Source organism: Mustelus asterias, chromosome 13, assembly GCF_964213995.1.
Source record: "Mustelus asterias chromosome 13, sMusAst1.hap1.1, whole genome shotgun sequence".
Classification (NCBI taxonomy): Eukaryota; Metazoa; Chordata; class Chondrichthyes; order Carcharhiniformes; family Triakidae; genus Mustelus; species Mustelus asterias.
Window position 1 is genome coordinate 29622557 of NC_135813.1, and position 20091 is coordinate 29642647.

The window sequence follows — 20091 nt, forward strand, 5'->3', positions numbered from 1 at the left end:
CCACTGATTTATCCCCTAGCAGTGCTGTCCAGTCCACCTCAGCCAAGTCCCTTCTCATGCCTGCAAAATTTGGCTATTCCCCCAGTTCAAAACTTTTATTCCAGCTTTAGCTCTGTCCTTTTCCATGGTAATGTTAAATCTAACTGAATTGTGATCACTACCCCCATATGGTCGCCAACTATCACTTCACCCATTTGCCCTTCTTCGTTCCCTAAGACTAGGTCTAGAATCTCCTCTTGTTGGGTCTGTCACTAATTGGTTGAAAAAAAATTTCTGGACACACGGCATGAATTCGTCTCCCTCAGTGCACCTTGTATTGTTTGAATCCCAGTTGATATTGGGATGGTTAAAGTCTCCTACTATTATTGCCGCCTTGTTCTTACAAGCATAATTTGCCTACATATTTGTTCTATCTCCTTTCATTATTTGGAGGTCTGTAGTATACCCCCAGGAGTGTGATTGTCCCTTTTTTTTATTTCTAAGCTCAACCCATAAAGCCTCGTTTGTTGACTCGTTCAGTACATCATCCGTCTCACAAGATGTTAAACAGTTTATACACTCCGGGAGTTTCTACAGTCTAACTCTAACTGGCATGCCAGTGCATAAACGTAAATTCTCAAGAAATGAAAAGTTATAATGTTGACCCTAAACTTGAAACCCAAGCAAGGACAGTCGTGCAACAAGACTGGTAGTTGAAAGCTGCTTTCTTGGATGATTGATAGATGCTGAAATTATAATCGACAGATTAAGAAAATAAAGTGCTTACTCCTCAAATAATATGAGCCCATCAGACATGAGCCTGTCATTTCAACTCTGGAGAAATTGGTTTCTAATTAGACTTTCTTATTCTCCGACTATAAACAAGTGACAAGATCAGATTCTTGACAAAATTTATATTTATGTTCCCAGACTTTTTTGAACACATGGACAACTTTATATAGCTTTTCCCATTGCGAAATGGTGATGCTGTTAAGAAGTACTATTGCAATAAAGACGCTAATTTGGCTGCAAATATTTTCAGTAAATTTTGCTTTGATGTCAGTTTAATAATTTCGAAACTCCAACAATGATACATTCCCATGAACTGGCTGCACTTAAAACCTAAATAATGTGAGAGTACTAACAGTTGATAAAACAGTATTAAATCACATTGGGGGGGGCGGGGGATGGGGGTGGGGGGGCGGAAGTGATTTTCTGGATAAGTAGTGCTCATGGAAACTATCCAAAATTAAAATGCTAAATAATTGACTGATATGTATTGTTTTCATAGTGCAATTTGTTGAATTTCAACTTCCTGAAATTAGTCTGGTAGTCTGTTTTATAATACTGGAATCTTTTTAAGATGGTATTTTACTGCAAGTTAAACAAGTAATGAACCTGAGAGACTGCTTAAGAAGATGACTACAATGAACCAAATTCAGATATTTCCAACAAACTGAACATCACAGCTTGCTCTTGTATAGCATTTAATGTAGAAAAATGTCCGAAGCCGATTCCCAGAATGAGTCATGATCTTAGGCAGTCCTTTGGGATCAAGGATGACTTCTTCCTACACCAACTTTATGGATTCTGAGATGGCTGATCTGCCAACTTTGCCACATGCAGAGCAAGTGGTGCTTAGATGGTGAGGTTAAGTTTGTACACGTTTTCTGTTGCCTCAATTTCACCTTTGCTATTCTCGACAAAGTCTCATTGTGTTCACTTAATTCCCAAATTAATCTCCTTCATCTTGGTCGGCCAGGAATTCCCCTGAGTGGGTGGGATGTTTGACATCTTCAGGGATGCTTTAAAGACATCCCTAAACCCTTCCTGTTGCCATCCTGGGATTCCTCTGCCATGGTCAGGTTCTGCGTGGAATCACAGTGAGACAAATATGGGCATTGAGCCAATGATAGAAGGATGTTTGTCGAAAAGCTTGACCAAAGAGAATGGTATAAAGGAGAGTCTTTAAAAAGAAGGAAATCAAGAGACTGAGAACTTTAGGGAGGACATTCCAAATTATGGGGACCCAAACTGTCTAGAGCTTGATGTGAAAAGGTAAAGTTGCCATAGTCCCAGATGACTATAGACTGCTCTCCACTTTGACGGGGAGAACTGACTGGTGGTGATTTTAATCTGAGAATCACCACACCTCGGGCAAGAGGCAAGGTTGAGAAGGCAGGCCTTCATGATTAACCTCAACTAGTATGTGAATTGAACTCGTGTTATTGTTGTCAGTCTGCATCACAAACCAGGTGTTTAACCAGTTGAACTAACCGCTCTACTTAACTGTAGAACTGGGTCATGAGGGCACTTATGGAAGCTGACCCTATGTGTGTATATGGTGTTGTCAGGAGGTAGTATGTGGATAAGGATGAAGAAGAGGCCAAGGACAGATCCTTCTGGAAATCCAGAGGTGATACTTTGGAGATGAGATTGTTGGAGATACTTTGCTTTTGATTTCATAAGTAAGAATGGAGCCTAGAGAGGAGTGCCACTTAGCTGGACAATGGAAGAAAGCTGTTAGTGGTGGATAGTTTTGTCAGTGGCTGTCAAAAGATTTTGTGGATGATGATATCATTTGTGACTCTGATTTAGGGCTGTTTCAGAGCCCTGGCAAAGTTGAACAACTGATTGGAGTGATTGCAAGGTGAAGTTATTGGAAAGGGTGCATAAGTTCAGGTACTACATATGGTCAAGGAGCTTGCTGAGAAAAAGGAAGTTCTAGATCATACGGCAATTTGCATAGACTGAGGACTCAAAATGTTACTTAAGGCGAGAAAACTATTTATATTGCTAGCTAGTATGAAGGGCCAGAAGAGAAGTTGGATGTTCAGTAGTTTAGTAGGAATGGAGTCAAATTAACAACATGGACAAGTTAAGGTCAGAGAGGGCATGAAAGGAGATTGGGGAGAAACTGGATACAGATGCATGTTCAGCAGTGGAACTCGACGGAGTCTAGTTAGGCTTGTTGGGCAGAGAAGGAGGAGGGAGCAGTTGAATGGATTGTTACTGATGAAGGAGTCCATGAGCTTCCTTTATTTGTTGGAGGTGTGGGTGGAAGCAGCAGAGGAGACTGGTGATAGTGGAGAAGGGAAGCCAGCGCTGATTATTATTCTCTTGAATGATGCTGGAGCTGAGAGTTGATTTGCCAGAGGCATGGGAGGCCCAACAACAGCACTTAATGTGATCCAGCTAGTTCGGGTGATAGCTGAACTTGTTGTGCACCAGATATGTTTGAGTGTGTCAAAACATGTGAAATTCCTTGTGACTTCATTTGTAGATAATGATATTGGAGACTAATATGCAACAAGAAAACATATCCTTCTATTTTCTGGATTATGTTAGAATTCTTTTATTTCAAGTATCTACAGCACACTTACTTGTTATCATTTGAAGTTGGCTTATGGATTGTGATGGCTCATGGTTTTCTGCAAGAACCCAGTAATAAGTTAGGTGACTGACTGTTAGACGTTGCTCGCCTGCTAGAATGTTAATATCTACACAATAAATAGTGCCAGAATATGTTTAGATTTATTTTTTAAAAAGCGAATAACTGAATTGTCAATTCCCTGAATAGAATATGTTTATATTCTGTCAATATCCCCGTGTAGATATTTTTTCAGATTTGGAGAACTTTCCCTGTATTGAGGCATTTTGTGCAATCAGCAAATTGGAGTTGTGACTCCCAAATCCGGAAATTGCCAGATGTATTTTGTGAACTGCTGTTACACCGTCCTCGTTAAAATAAAGTACCCAATTCCTAGAAGTTGGCACGTTTTGCCATTTATTGTCGCCACTAATCACTATGAGATTACAGTTTAGTCAGTAACTTGAGACTGAAGCTAAGTTTCTTGCGCAGGAAATTGTGGTAAGAAACCTATTGTCTTTGTTTTAAAAGTTAACGAGAAAATTTGATCTCTAAAGTCAATACCTCTATTTTGTTTTATAATTCCGAAGTAAATCAGTTGATAAGCAATCTTATTTGTTTTGGTATATTTCTCAGAAAATTGTTCTAAATGTAAAATATTTGCTTGATGATTACATTTATTTTTCTGTATTTTCACCTTCCCAATTAATGGCAGTCAAGTTGCTACTTCAAAGCAACTAAATAGGGATGTCTTAAACGCTGAAAATTGCATGACTAAAATGCTTTGTTCCTTGCCCTCATTATATCATTTTTGTAAAAAGTTTGTCCGTCTTCTAACTGGAAGAGGATGTCATGTTGATGCTGCTTTCCTTTGCAGACAGTCATCAATAGGGGTTTATCCAGAAAGAAACTACCTGCGTTGATGAAAAATGCCTGCCATATATCATAAAGTGGAGATGCCGGCGTTGGACTGGGGTAAACACAGTAAGAAGTTTAACAACACCAGGTTAAAGCCCAACAGGTTTATTTGGTAGCAAAAGCCACACAAGCTTTCGGAGCTCCAAGCCCCTTTTTCAGGTGAGTGGGAATTCTGTTCACAAACAGGGCATATAAAGACACAGACTCAATTTACATGAATAATCGTTGGAATGCGAATACTTACAACTAATCAAGTCTTTAAGATACAAACAACGTGAGTGGAGAGGGCATCAAGACAGGCTAAAAAGATGTGTATTGTCTCCAGACAAGACAGCCAGTGAAACTCTGCAGATCCAGGCAAGCTGTGGGGGTTACAAATAGTGTGACATGAACCCAATATCCCGGTTGAGGCCGTCCTCGTGTGTGCGGAACTTGGCTATCAGTTTCTGCTCAGCGACTCTGCGCCGTTGTGTGTCGTGAAGGCCGCCTTGGAGAACACTTATCCGAATATCAGAGGCCGAATGCCCGTGACCGCTGAAATGCTCCCCAACAGGAAGAGAACAGTCTTGCCTGGTGATTGTCGAGCGGTGTTCATTCATCCGTTGTCGCAGCGTCTGCATAGTTTCCCCAATGTACCATGCCTCGGGACATCCTTTCCTGCAGCGTATCAGGTAGACAACGTTGGCCGAGTTGCAAAAGTATGTACCGTGTACCTGGTGGATGGTGTTCTCACGTGAGATGATGGCATCTGTGTCGATGATCCGGCATGTCTTGCAGAGGTTGCTGTGGCAGGGTTGTGTGGTGTCGTGGTCACTTTTCTCCTGAAGGCTGGGTAGTTTGCTGCGGACAATGGTCTGTTTGAGATTGTGCGGTTGTTTGAAGGCAAGAAGTGGGGGTGTGGGGACGGCCTTGGCGAGATGTTCGTCTTCATCAATGACATGTTGAAGGCTCCGGAGGAGATGCCGTAGCTTCTCCGCTCCGGGGAAGTACTGGACGACGAAGGGTACTTTGTCCACTGTGTCCCGTGTTTGTCTTCTGAGGAGGTCGGTGCGGTTACACATGGAACAGCCATGGGGACCAAATTCACACCTCAATATGCCAACATCTTCATGCACAGTTTCGAACAAGACTTCTTCACCGCACGGGACCTTCAACCGATGCTATACACTAGATACATCAATGACATTTTCTTCCTTTGGACTCATGGTGGACAATCACTGAAATAACTCTATGATGACATCAACAAGTTCCATCCCACACACGAGGATGGCCTCAACCGGGATATTGGGTTCATGTCACACTATTTGTAACCCCCACAGCTTGCCTGGACCTGCAGAGTTTCACTGGCTGTCCTGTCTGGCGACAATACACATCTTTTTAGCCTGTCTTGATGCTCTCTCCACTCACGTTGTTTGTATCTTAAAGACTTGATTAGTTGTAAGTATTCGCATTCCAACCATTATTCATGTAAATTGAGTCTGTGTCTTTATATGCCCTGTTTGTGAACAGAATTCCCACTCACCTGAAGAAGGGGCTTGGAGCTCCGAAAGCTTGTGTGGCTTTTGCTACCAAAAACACCTGTTGGGCTTTAACCTGGTGTTGTTAAACTTCTTACTGTATATATCATAACCCCAGAGGTAGTCCAGTGATTAGTGTAATGTGCTGGATCAGCAATAGAGAGATTGATCCCCAGTCCTGGAATGGCAACTTATGAAGTTGAATTTAAGTTAGAGAATTTTTCAACTTTCTGGGTTGACATATAAGCCCATCTATTTTAGAACGACGCTTCAGGGAATGGAAAGCTGCTCAGACGTACTTCGAGTGCCAGGCAACACTGTTGATTCTTAATGCCCATTGGTGACACTAAATTGATACCACACATTTGGCCAATTGGGAGGAGCAATAAATGCAGCCTTTCCAATGAAGCATGAGATTTACTTTTAAAGAAACGACTCTGGAATTATTAATATTTAGAAATACTGCTCTATTGCCACAGTCCTTGACCTTTTTTTCCTCTTTATAACTTGATGCTCTCCTTTCATGAAGGGATTGTCTTTTTTACTGGCTTACAATTTATGCGATGGTCAACCAGCAGTACATTGCCAATGCATTTAGTACGCATTGGTATGAGTGTTGATTGGAAGATGTTAAAACCTAGTTTGATAATGCTCACACTCTGCATACATAAGCACTTGAGGCATCAGGAGTGAAGCAATTTCCCCTCTTGCTTGACAAGGGTAGTATGTTGAATTGTAGCCCCAGTGAAGATCAGTGCAGACTAGATCTTGAATCTTAAGTGTTGGGAATGTGCTCAGGGAGTAGCTTTTACATCAGAGTTTTTACATCAATTTGGGGGAAAAATGCTGCAGATGCTGGAAATCTACGAACAAAGAATGTGCAAGCTGGAAATACTCAGTTGCTCTGACTGCATCTGTGAAAACAGAAGCCTGTTGACATTTCACGCCTTCTAGATCCCCCCCAGATCAAAAGATATTACAGGTTGACAGGAACACAAGGAAACTGGGGAACAGGGGAGGGGGGAATCACAGGGGAAGAAATAGAAGGACCTTTGAAATGCTTGGATGGAGGAAAGATGATTAAATGGCAAACCTGATAATTAGCAGGAGACAAAAGGGGGTTTAAGGAGAGGAATAGAAGATGCAGTGTGTGCAAACAGCCAAAGGGGGATAGGTGGAAAGGGAAGCATGTAAATATGACGAGGCAGAGTAGGCTCCAGTGGCCCAGGTGTTTAATGAAAGGATAAAAAGCTAGTCAACAACAAAGGTGCAGATCATCTCACTGGTAATGTTATGCTCTGCAGAAAGATAGGCACACCCACTCATATACCAGCACTGTCTGCCAGAGATCAAATGGGTGTTGTGGTAAAAGTCTGCAGTGGTCAAAGTCCAGAGGGCTATGAAATGCTTAGTAAAAAGATGCTGTTCCTCAAATTTGCATCAAACTTCACTGAGCAGTATTGAAAGTCAATGGCAGAGGTGTGAGTGATAGTGAAACAGTGAATTGAAATGGCTTGCAGCTGGTAGTTTGGGATTGCATTTATGAACAGAACGGAGGTGTTCTCCAAACGAGCACCTAACCTGTCTTTGGTTTACCCAGTGTAAAGTTCACAATGCGAATAGCGAATGCAATTGACCAGGTTTGAGGACAAACAAATAAATCACATCTCATTTGGATAGAGTGGGGCCCTGTGTAATGGTGTGGCAGGAAATAAATGGGGAAAAGAATTGTATCTCCTTCAGTTGCCAGTGAAAGGAAAGCAGGTGCTGAGAGTAATGAAAAAACTATAAAGGTGTTATGCAAGAGGAACAGTCTTTTGGAATATTGGGAATGGTGTGAAAGATATGCTTAGCATAAGGATAGTGTTAAAGATGGCAAAAGAAGATCTATAAAATGCGAAGGTTAAGGAACATTCTAAGAAGGAAGAGGGGTGCAGGGAACGGGATAGACTTGGAACAATGATCCTGACAGCTGTGATGGAAATCAACCCTCGGTTAAGAAGTAAGGAGTTTGCAATATATCTTTGCAATTTCTACTTTGCGACTGCCCAGTATCTAATCTCCACATAAGATTATGCAACACCAGATGAAAGATTATATTAGCTTCATAATCTCTCAAGATTCAGTCTGAAAGTCAAAGTTACAGAAGCCTATGAAGTTATAAGATGATGAAAGAAACAGTGGGTTAGTTTGTAGTACGGTGTCTTGTTATAAAACCAGAATTGATAGCTCACAGACCTGAAACGTTAATGCTGTTTTTCTCTTCACAGATGGTTTTCTGTTTTCATTTCACAATTTCTTGCTGCTTGGCATGTTTTAAGAATTGAATTTCTTTACCCAGATTCTAAAACCTGGCATCATCTTGTTAAAGAGTGTTGGATTCAAAAGGGTAGTTCTCCAACTTTGTGGACTTTCTGGAATGGTTCCAGGAATGAAGTACAGTGGTTAGCACTGCTGCTTCACAGCTCCAGGGACCTGGGTTTGATTCCCGGCTTGGGTCACTGCCTGTGCGGAGTTTGCACATTCTCCTCGTGTCTGCGTGGGTTTCCTCCGGGTGCTCCGGTTTCCTCCCACAATCCAAAGATGTGCGGGTTAGGTTGATTGGCCATGCTAAAATTGCCCCTTAGAGTCCTGAGATGCGCAGGTTAGAGGGATTAGCGAGTAAATATGTAGGGCCTGGGTGGGATTGTGGTCGGTGCAGACTCGATGGGCCAAATGGCCTCTTTCTGCACTGTAGGGTTTTTATGGTTAAGTTCCGTGAAGGTTTGAGAGGACATTTGAACTATAAAAGAATTCATAGAATTCCTACAGTGCAGGAAGAGGCCATCCGGCCCATCAAATCTGCACTGACTCTCCGAAAAAGCATCCCACCTGGGCCCTCCCCTCCGCCCTATCCCCATAACCCTGTGTATTTACCACGGCTAATCCACCTAACCTGCACGTCTTTGGACACTAAGGAGCAACTTACCACCTAATCCAATCCACCTAACTGTGCAAACTCTGCAGTCACCCAAGGCTGGAATCAAACCCAGGTCCCTGGCGCTGTGAGGCAGCAGTGCTAACTACTGTGCCACTGTGATAGAGATGTTCAAAGTCATTAGACTCTAGGCAGGAGTAGATGGAGAGAAGCTGTTTGAACTGTACTGACAAAAGAACCATCGACGATAGGAGTAAAGCTTTTCAAGCAGTGAGAGTGCACTGTTTGAGACAGTGGTGGAAGCAGTTTCAATTGTATCTTTCAAAAAGGAATTGGATAAGCACATGAAGAAAAAACTTGCAGGTCTATGGAGGAAGGTCAGAGGAGTGGGACTATCTGAGTTGCTCTTGCAAAGGACATGACTGGCCGAATGGCCTCGCTTTCTTCTGAAACCCTTATGATTCTATGCTGGGGAACCTTATCGGTTGGGAGCTCATGTCAGAAACTGAAGCATATGCTGAGCATAATTCTTGACTGTTATTTTCATGGTCGGAAAATTGTGTGCCTGTATTTCCAATATGCTGCTGGCTGGCAAAGCTCCCCACATAACCTATCAGGTTGGAAAATCTATCTTATTTGGTTCAGTTACTGATGGAGTCTGTGCTAGGAAAAGCTAAAGTCAATTGTTAGAAATGTCGAATGACAGTGCTGAAGTTTAACATGAGAAATATTGGAGAGGTTTTAGTTTTTCTTCATTTTTTTCCATCATTTCCAAATTCTATTCAAAACTCAAATCATTGATGGAACTTGGCTTATGTTTTGAGTCAATATTTGGTTGCAGGTACTACAGTTTACAGATCCCTGACATCCTTTTAGGGGATATGCTGCAGCAGCTTGATGTTTTCCGTTAGTGAGTGAAAAAAAAACTTGTCAGGCGAGTTGTACAGTTTGTGTCCTAAAATTCTGTGGCGTCAAGCCAAGTTCAGTGAAAAGAGGGCTATATGGAAATTGTCTGCATGCTCTAAATTGGGGTTGTTGCATGTGCACACCAAAGTAGAGGAAGTGCCATCTAAACTGTTCCCAGTTCAGGTAAGATCAATTCTGGGATAAGGGATAAATAAATAAATATCCCCTACTTACATCACCACCACTCCTCGGTGCTCCAAAGGTAGTGCTACGGAATCATTAGAACATAAGAACAGGAGTATCAGTCGGATTGGGTCATTCAGCCCGTCAAGTCTGCTTGGTCATTTAGCAGATTAAGGTTGATTTTATACCTCAACTCCACTTCCTTGCACTAACCCATATTCTTTGATTCCTTTAGTTCCCCCACACCCTCCTCCCTAATTGTCCTACCATCTACCCTGTCAAACCCTCTAGAAATCCAATACGATCTCCTCTCATCCTTCTAAACTCCAGGGAATGTAGGCCTAGTCTACTCAATCTCTCCTTCTAGGACAATCAGCTCATCCCAGTCAGTCTACTGAGCCTTTGCTGCTCTTCCTCGAAGGCAAATATATCTATCTTTAAGTAAGGAGGTCAAACTGAACAGTACAAAGCAAAGACTATTCTGCAAGAATAAAAGAAGTGGGGAAGGGAGGCATTTTTAATTCAAGCAAAAGGTACTCTAGGTGAGGTCTCAACAAGGCCCCATACATTTCTATAAGACTCTTCTACTCCAATCCCTTTATAATAAAGACTGACACACCATTTGCTTTCCTAATTGCTTGCTGTGCCTTCCATGCTAACTTTGTGATTCATGAACAAGGACACGCAGGTCTCTCTGAAAACCAACACTTCACAGTATATCATCACTTTTTTAAAATGTCTTCCTGTTTTTCTTGTCTGGGATCAGCCATGATCTTACTGAATGTTGGAGCAGGCTTGAGGGGCCAAATAACCTACTCCTGTTCCTATGTTCCTAAAAATTAATGAGGTGTGATATGAATGCAGGCCCCATTCTTTAACTTCAAATCAATATCAGAGTCTTAGGAATTTGTTGATTTGTTGTCAGTGATAATGCCAAGAACTAGATCTGTCAAAAAAATACTTCATGTGCATTCTTCTTTGAAGGTAAAATTAAAAAAAAAGAGTTGGAATGAAATGCAAATGAGCCAGGAAGTTGTGCATTATTTCTTTTGTAAAATAAGGTTTAAATAAGTTTTATTTCTAGCTGATTATTTTCTTTTAATTCGAGATTGAAAAAAGCACCAAAGGGGACAAGTTGAGGAATTTAAGTATCGAAGTGGAAAAAGGAAATGTTTAATGCAGGGCATTCCTGGACAGTGTTCTGGGAGAGATGTAATTACACATGGCCTATTTAACAGGCCTCGTAAGTAGAACCAAAGCTACGAGCTTGAGGAGTAGACATTTTTGAGCAAGGCAAACACTGATGTGTATTTTGCTGATTTGACTGTAACTTGTGTAAGAGATCAAATTTTCCAGTGGTTGTGATGCCGATTTTAGATGGCCGTTTGGTGAAATGTTACAGGACTATTAAGTATTTCTGGCCACACCACTTGCAATTTGGAATAAATTTTATTGTTTGTGTGGAAATTAAAACTTCTTAAAAGTTATTAACCAGCATAACAAGTATGCCTTTAAGGCACAATTACTCATGCTGTCATTAATAATTAGTGATTTTCCAGGGCTTATGTCATTGAGTTTATATGATATCTTGTAAACTATTTCTGCCTGGAAATCACTAGTATACCGTTATAAAGAAAATATTTTCATTTCTTTTAAGTGGCAGTGGGAATTTTTAAAAAATACTTTTCCAATTCAATCAAATCAAATCCAATTCAGAGTCTCAACAAGTTGAGACATTTGAGATCCAGGCTGACAAGACAGGGCGAGCGACCAAACCACCCTGTCCTGGGCCTGATCTACATGAGCCAAGCTGATTGGAGAAGGGGGAGGTTCCTCCTCCAAGACTTGAGCTCATTTGCATCTTAGCCAAAAGGCCGAGATGCCGCTTTTAAAAATTGCTTCATATGAAACATATGAAGCTTCAGTGTAACCTAATGACCTCAACCAAGTGCGGCCGACCATGGGCTGCCGACCATACTACACTTGATCTTAGCCAAAAGGTGGGAATTGTTGTTTCCTTTTCTCCCCATTTCAAACCAAGTGATGGATGCTGGCTGAAATACCACAGTAAGAAGTCTCACAACACCAGGTTAAAGTCCAACTGGTTTATTTGTAGCAAACGCCACTAGCTTTCGGAACTGGCTGTTCCTTCGTCAGGTGGGAGTTCTGATCACAAATGGGGCATACATACAAAGACACAAACTCAATTTACATGAATAATGATTGGAATGTGAGTCTTTACAGCTAATCAAGTCGTAAAGGTACAGACAATGTGAGTGGAGAGAGCATTAAGCACAGGTTAACGAGATGTGTATTGTTTCCAGACAGGAAAGTTAGTGAGATTTTGCAAGTCCAGGCAAGTTGTGGGGGTTACAGATAGTGTGACATGAACCCAAGATCCCAGTTGAGGCCGTCCTCATTTGTGCGGAACTTGGCTATCAGTCTCTGCTCAGCGACTCTGCGCTGTCGCGTGTCGTGAAGGCCGCCTTGGAGAATGCTTACCTGAAGATCAGAGGCCGAATGCCCGTGACCGTCACCCACCCACCTGACGAAGGAACAGCCAGTTCTGAAAGCTAGTGGCGTTTGCTGCAAATAAACCTGTTGGACTTTAACCTGGTGTTGTGAGACTTCTTACTGTATTTACCCCAGTCCAACGCCGGCATCTCCACATCATGAAATACTACATGCAGCTGATGTGTGATGATGTTGCTGAGTGATTATGATTGAGATGTAATCGTCAAACGTTTGCTGAAATTTAACCAACAGATGTTTAATAGTAACTATGTTAAAATCTCGCATCGATTGTGTTGTGTACACGCAAGAAAGAAAATATTGGTGCTCATCAAGATAAAGCATTGTCCGAATTCAGGAATAGAGTACTTATAGCTTGGACACCCAACATAAGGTACTCTGAGGTCAGTTTGTAATCTCGTTGGAAACTAAATTGAAACAATACAATGCTCTGTCATGCAAGTTCTTTTGATCCACAGAAGTCTTCCACTTTAATAGTCTGGACAATTTGAATCCAAGTCTACAAAGGTTATAAGGCACTGAAATAGTCCATTTGGTCCTACCAGTCCATGCAGTATTTATATTCTATCAAGCCTCCACCTATCCTTCCACATCTAAATCTATTATCATAACCCTCTTCTCTTCAGATGCTTATCTGGTTTCCCCTTCAATACATCTGCACTATTTGCTTCAACCCCTCCCTATGCTAGTAAGTTCTACATTCTCACCACTCTTTGGGTAAAGGAAGTTTCTTCTGAATTCCATATTGGCCTATCTTAAATTGGTGCCCTCTAGTTATGCTCTCCCTCACAAATGAAAACTACCTCCCTGTAGTCATTTTATCAAAACCTTTCAGAATTTTAAAGACCTCCATTAGTTCACCCCTCAGCCTGCTTTCAAGGAAAATGAAACTCAGCTTGTCGATCCTTTCCTGATGTGTATACCCATGCTTCTCAGATACCATCCTTGTATCCAGAAATTTGGGAACTCCACATCCCACCTTCTGAATAAGAACAAGAACACAAGAAGTAGCAAAGTAGAGTTTATGCTCTATTTCTCTGTCACTTTTCTGCCCACTCCCCGTTTTCCTGATCTCTCTGCTCCAGTGCAAATTTGCACGTGATTCTGACAATGTAAAGATTATTACCCTCCAGGTCCTGCTTAATTTAGAATTGAACTCGTGAGATATTTCAGCAGAACCTCCACCCTGTTCCTATCTCTGTTGTTTGTTTCAACTTGGACCAAGACAACTGAATTTACCTTAAAAATACAAAATGCTGGAAAAGCTCAGCAGGTCCGGTAGCTCCTGTGGAGAAAGAGGAACAGTTAATGTTTCAAGTCTTTTATGACTTTTTTTCAGAACCGAAAAGAGGCAGAAATGGGATTTATGCAGTTAAAAAGGAGGGAGGGGCAAGTGGAGCATGGACTATTTTCTAAACGGTGACAAAATTCATAATGCTAAAGTGCAAAGGGACTTGGGAGTCCTAGTCCAGGATTCTCTAAAGGTAAACTTGCAGGTTGAGTCCGTAATTAAGAAAGCAAATGTAATGTTGTCATTTATCTCAAGAGGCTTGGAATACAAAAGCAGGGATATACTTCTGAGGCTTTATAAAGCACTGGTTAGGCCCCATTTGGAGTACTGTGAGCAATTTTGGGCCCCACACCTCAGGAAGGACATACTGGCACTGGAGCGGGTCCAGCGGAGATTCACACGGATGATCCCAGGAATGGTAGGCCTGACATACGATGAACGTCTGAGGATCGTGGGATTATATTCATTGGAGTTTAGGAGGTTGAGGGGAGATCTGATAGAGACTTGCAAGATAATGAACGGCTTAGATAGGATGGACGTAGGGAAGTTGTTTCCATTAGCAGGGGAGACTAGGACGCGGGGGCACAGCCTTAGAATAAAAGGGAGTCACTTTAGAACAGAGATGAGGAGAAATTTCTTCAGCCAGAGAGTGGTAGGTCTGTGGAATTCATTGCCACAGAGGGCTGTGGAGGCCGAGACGTTGAGCGTCTTCAAGACAGAAATGGATAAATTCTTGATTTCTCGAGGAATTAAGGGCTATGGGGAGAGAGCGGGTAAATGGAGTTGAAATCAACCATGATTGAATGGTGGCGTGGACTCGATGGGCCGAATGGCCTTACTTCCGCTCCTATGTCTTATGGTCAAGGATAAGTTAGAGGGCAGGAGAGGTTAAGTGATGACATCAGGGAACACATGATAACGAGAGTGGTAATGATGGTATTATAAACTAAAGTTGATGCTGATAGCATAATAAAGGTCAGCACTGTCTGAAAGCAAAGTAGCAGAATTTACTTTTTTCCTTTCTAAGTTTCTCTCCAACTGTAGTGAGATTTCCCTTTCCCTGGTGCCAGCTAGAGTAGACTACACACTCTTCGGAATTCTTATTCATCGTTGTAAAGGACATTGTCTATCATCCAAATTATTGGTATTCTGCTCTTCCCCACCCCCAACCATAGACAGCCTACTGAGCCATGGTGCCTTGTTCTGCACTGTGGCTGGTTTCCCTTTAATCTTCCTTCTTGTCCTCACAGTTAATGAGGACATTGTGCCTATCGGACAGAACCAGTGTCTGTGGGATGACCTCTTCAACCTCCCCTCAATCCTCACTATCCTGCTTCCAAACAGCCACATCCCCACCTTTTTTAAGCTATTTTTTCCTTTGGGGTGTGATTGTGTTCTGGATTAAACCATCCTGAACTTCCTCCTCCTTCCTTAGGTATCAGTCTCCACAACTTACACCTCCAGTTCAATGGCTCTGAGTTGGAGAGATTCAAGATGGAGCCATCTCCTGCAGATGTGTTTGTCTGTTCAGGGCAGTTTCATCATCCACAAATTTCCACATTTTGCAGTACATACACAACCGTCTACCATATCTTAGACAAGCCATTTTATTAAATTAGTTAATGGTTTCACTGACCATTTGTGGGCGGCATGGTAGCACAGTAGTTAACACTGCTGTCTCACAGCGCCAGGGACCCGAATTCGATTCCCGGTTGGGTCTCTGTCTGTGTAGAGTCTGCATGTTCTCCCCATGTCAGCCTGGGTTTCCTCCGGGTGCTTCGGTTTCCTCCCACAGTCTGAAAGATGTGCTGGTTAAGTGAATTGAGCATGCTAAAAATTTTTCCTCAATGTACTCAAAACAGGTGCCGGAGTCTGGCGACTAGGGGATTCTAATAAATAAACTTCAAAAGTTGGTGGTTCTAAATATTTTTAACTACTGAAGCTTTAAATTTAATGCAGTACTTGGATTTTCCTGCTGAAGTTTAAACTACTTCCTTAGTTTAGAGCAAAAAAACCTAACTTTGCGATTCATCACCTAATTATTACCTAAAGACTTAATCTTTCGAGTCTCACTGCCTTCTTAGAACATAGAAAAAATACAGCACAAACAGGCCCTTCGGCCCACAAGTTACGCCGGTCATGTCCCTACCTACCTAGACTTATATATAGGCTTACCTATAACCCTCAATCCTATTAAGTCCCATGTACTCATCCAGAAGTCTCTTAAAAGACCCTATCGAGTTTGCCTCCACCACCACTGACGGCAGCCGATTCCACTCACCCACCACCCTCTGAGTGAAAAACTTACCCCTGACATCTCCTCTGTACCTACTCCCCAGCACCTTAAACCTGTGTCCTCTCGTAGCAGCCGTTTCAGCCCTGGGAAAAAGCCTCCGAGAATCCACCCGATCTATACCTCTCAACATCTTGTACACCTCTATCAGGTCACCTCTCATCCTTTGTCTCTCCAAGGAGAAAAGACCGAGCTCCCTCAACCTATCCTCATAAGGCATGCCAACCAATCCAGGCAACATCCTTCTTATCCCTCTCTTGGACTGCACCTGGTTTTGCCATTTGCCAGAGCTATGCCTCTTTACTCCACTGTGCTGAATTCTCTCACTCACCAAATGTCACTAGTACTCTATGGTAGAAGAAACTGAAACTGCCTCTTTACTCGTGTTTGAATAAATAAAGTGATTTGGGGCTCACAATTACCCAGCAATTTGTGATATTGATCAGCAACCCATTCATTACAATAACTGAGGATCCACTTTTAATCCCATTATGGCATCTGTCAAAATGCAGTTTTAACTTCTTCAAGCAGGACTCTGTGCGTTAACTATAGCCTCCTGTATTTGATTAGCAAAACCTTTAAAGATTAGCAGCTATTGCCAAGGAAATCAGTTGTTACTAGCCACCTAATTAATGAGCAACTGCCACTGGCAGGCAACTTAGTTAACTTTAACTAACACTGAAATAAAGTACAGATTAAGGTTCACTGTTAAATGCTAAATTCTAAAATCCACCCAAGTTTTGTAAGTGAGCAACCATTAGAATTCCTTCACTCACCAAATTCCCTGAGTTAAGTACTCTGTTGAAGCATTCATACAAGTGAATACGTCCACTGCCTCACACATGGTTGCTGTTTTAACAAATGTGCTCAGAGATAATAGCTGAATGATATTATAAAGGACATTATTGATTGTTCCAGGAGTTTAGTGCCTCTTATTTAAATGGGCATACCATGCAAGCTTGCATGCAAGCACTGAAGTTTGGTAGAAGGTTCAGAGAGCAATCTCATTAAAGACCTCTGAAGCGAAGCTTAAGGTTTCCAGGAAACTATCTTGACAAAAGTGGAAATGTAGAAAACATTGACAACTTTAGGGCAGAGTCTGTGGCAAGAAATAATAACGATTAGATTGTCATTGAAGCTAAAACTGCATTTTGACAGATGCCATAATGGGATTAACAGTGAATCCTCAGTTATTGTAATGAATGGGTCCCTGATCAATATCACAAATTGCTGGGTAATTGCGAGCCCCAAATCACGTTATTTATTCAAACACATGAATAATGAGGCAGTTTGAGCAGCAACATTTTCCTTTATTACTGCTGCTAGTAAGGCTGGTTGGTTCCATGAACAGCTGAACAGTCAAGCTTCCAATTTTTTTACTCCTGAAACCTGCTGGAGATCTGCTGAAAGTCAAAATTGTTTCTCATTTCTCGCCGTGACACCGTAGCTACATGGACAAGTTTTACAACCAAAGTTCAACTGGCCAGTTTAAAGTTGCTAGCTCTGTTGAGTTTGACTTAGTGGAAGCTTGAGACTGGATCATGAGGGCTCAGTGTCCGTTTTCTATATCACTCACCTGTGTAGCTGGGAAGCTATGATGTACTTGACACAGTATTTTTGGTTATTCCTTTTGAGTATATTACAGGGCTGGTGGCTGAATTTGCTGGCAGGTGAAGCAGGTATTCACGAACTAGTACATCAGCTGATGGATTAGCTGTTACCGTTTGGTTGATTTTTATGGCCAAATCAACAGTGAGTGGAAATAAAAAAGAAAAACTGGCAGCACTGATTCTTGATCTATCAACTTTCATGAAATTTGCATAAAATTACTTTGAAACAGTAACACGGAAACAGGCGCATCGGTGTCATTCCCCAAAAAGCAGTAACCTTCAAGTCATGTTCCCATGTCCCTGAACCCTCTTCTTCAATCACCGACCTGACTGACTAAAAGTTGGCAACATTTGAGGCAATTTGGGATGGGCAATAAACGCTGGAAACCTGCATCCTATGAATGACTAAAAATATAGATATGGGGGGGCAATTCTCCCAGCCAGCACAGCGGGCTGAGAGACATAAGCAGAGGCCGGTTAGTCGACTCCCTTCTGGGAGCCACGCCTTCCACGAGTCTCCGGCTGCTAGATTTCCGGCATTGACAGCTCCGCACCGGAAATCAGTGGGGAGATGAGTGGCGTGGGGAGGAGGGGGTCCCACTGCCACTCTGCACTTGGGGTCAGTGACAGAGGGTAGATGGACAGAGATCAGGGCTGGCCTTTGGGATGGGGGAGGTGGGGAGGGTCGGGGCTGGCCTTCCGGACATGGTGGGGGAGGGGGGTTGGAGGAGCAGCATTGCGGGGTTGCTGTGCTGCCCAGCAATCAAGCTGGCCAGCAATTGGGAGGCCGGCAGTGTGGGGCTACTGGGCATGCACCGATCTCAGCGCTGACCGGTCGGTGCATGCGCAGTGACCTGCTCAGCGCTATGCTGTCGACCTCTCCAACAGGAATAGGCCCCGCCTCCAAATTTTTATCGTGATTGACGCCAGGGCGCTCTTCGATATACAGTGTGTGGGAGATTCATTTTGAAAATCCCGATTTTTAAAAAAAAAAACAAGCCGGATTTACTCAATTGCTTTACATGAATTCGGCACTTAGAATTTTTTTGAGAGAATCCTGACCATGGTCTTGAACCACTAACTCTGAATTCCATGGCCTCACAACCATCAGCAAAATAAGTTTCTGCTGCATTCTACTATTCTCTTCCATTTAACCTTAAATGTGTGTTCCCTTGTTATAGACTCTAAAATCATTGAAACAGTTTTTCTCGCTATTCTGTCCCATCCACTGTAATTATCAATATCGCGAATGAAAAATGCATTGCGCTAATTTAAAAAGCTTACATGTTGTAACTGAAGAGGTTTTTGAAACTTAAATAATATTTCAGTTGTGAGATTTTATAATGGTTGTCCTTCATGCCCTAAGAAATGTTCATTGTTCAGTATTTGTCTGTGATTCTAGAATCAGCATTAAAAGAATTCCGGAAACTAATTAATGCTTTTATTTTCAGTATGTTTAACTTCACGCTTCCTATCAGAAAGCTAATGTTCACACACATAATCAATTTTCATTTGCATACTGACAATCTTATGCATTCAGCTTTTGCCATTTTCACAAGCCTGTGCTGTGAATTGGGTAACCTTAATTAGTGAACTGCCTGACACAATATTCCACAAGATTTTGGTGCTGCTTCATTTCTTTTATCAAGTCAGCAATGTTTTCGACTAAAGAAAAGTGTGCCATCTCAAAAGCATTGTGAGCAAATAACTAGGTATTGTGTTCAGTAGTATGCAGTATCACGGATCACTGAAATACTAATTAAGCTCTTCGTAACTGATAGGAATCGGCTTTGACTAAACTTATATAAACTTAATTTGCATTAAGTTTAAGTTTATTTATTCGTGTCACAAGTAGGCTTACATTAACACTGCAATGAAGCCACTGTGAAACTCACCTAGTCGCCAAACTCAGGCATCTGTTTGGCTACACTGAGGGAGAATTTGGCATAGCCAATGCACCTAACCAGTGCATCTTTCGGACTGTGGAAGGAAATCGGAGTGCCTGGAGGAAACCCACGCAGACACAGACAGTGACCCAAGCTGGGAATCGAACCCGGGTCCCTGGCGCTGTGAGGCAGCAGTGCTAACCACTGTATCACCGACATGCTTTTAAGTGGGCTTAAGTTCTAATAGTGGAGTGTTACTTTGAAAACCACAGCATTAAAAAGAAGCATTAATTTTGTACTTCTACCTTTTAAAGCCACCAAACAAAGACCCAAAGGAAGAAGGTGTAAATAGTCTAGAATGTGGGAAAAAGCCACCACCTCCTCCATCACCACAACCAACACCACCACAGCAACTGATACTACCTCAGAATCAGAACAACACTGCCACTAGCAAACCACAGTCAGGTAATAAGAAAAACTGAACTGGAGCACAGTAAGTTTTTATTTGATTGTGCACTCATCTATATCAGAGCTTCACATAAAATAATTAACAACAAATATTCAAGTGCGATAGTAACTAGATAAAATTTCCTGACTGCATAGAAAAATTAGGCCATGATGGAAATGTTAATTTTTAAAATAGTTAGAAATGGCATTTTATGTTTAATATTGATATTGATTTAAAAACT

At 42.0% G+C, this 20091-nt stretch overlaps 1 protein-coding gene across 8 annotated transcripts in view; it reads left to right on the plus strand.

Moving 5' to 3' along the window:
• LOC144502549 (histone-lysine N-methyltransferase EHMT1-like) overlaps window positions 1-20091 on the plus strand; it is a 163713-nt gene that overhangs the window by 56437 nt on the left and 87185 nt on the right. For 4 of the 8 annotated variants that reach the window (XM_078226630.1, XM_078226629.1, XM_078226631.1 and 1 more), the window contains one exon: window positions 19717-19867. The exons of the other annotated variants lie outside the window; for them this stretch is intronic. In XM_078226630.1, coding sequence (XP_078082756.1) covers window positions 19717-19867 — 151 coding nt within the window. The remainder of the gene's footprint in view (window positions 1-19716; window positions 19868-20091) is intronic. 8 annotated transcript variants of the gene reach the window in all.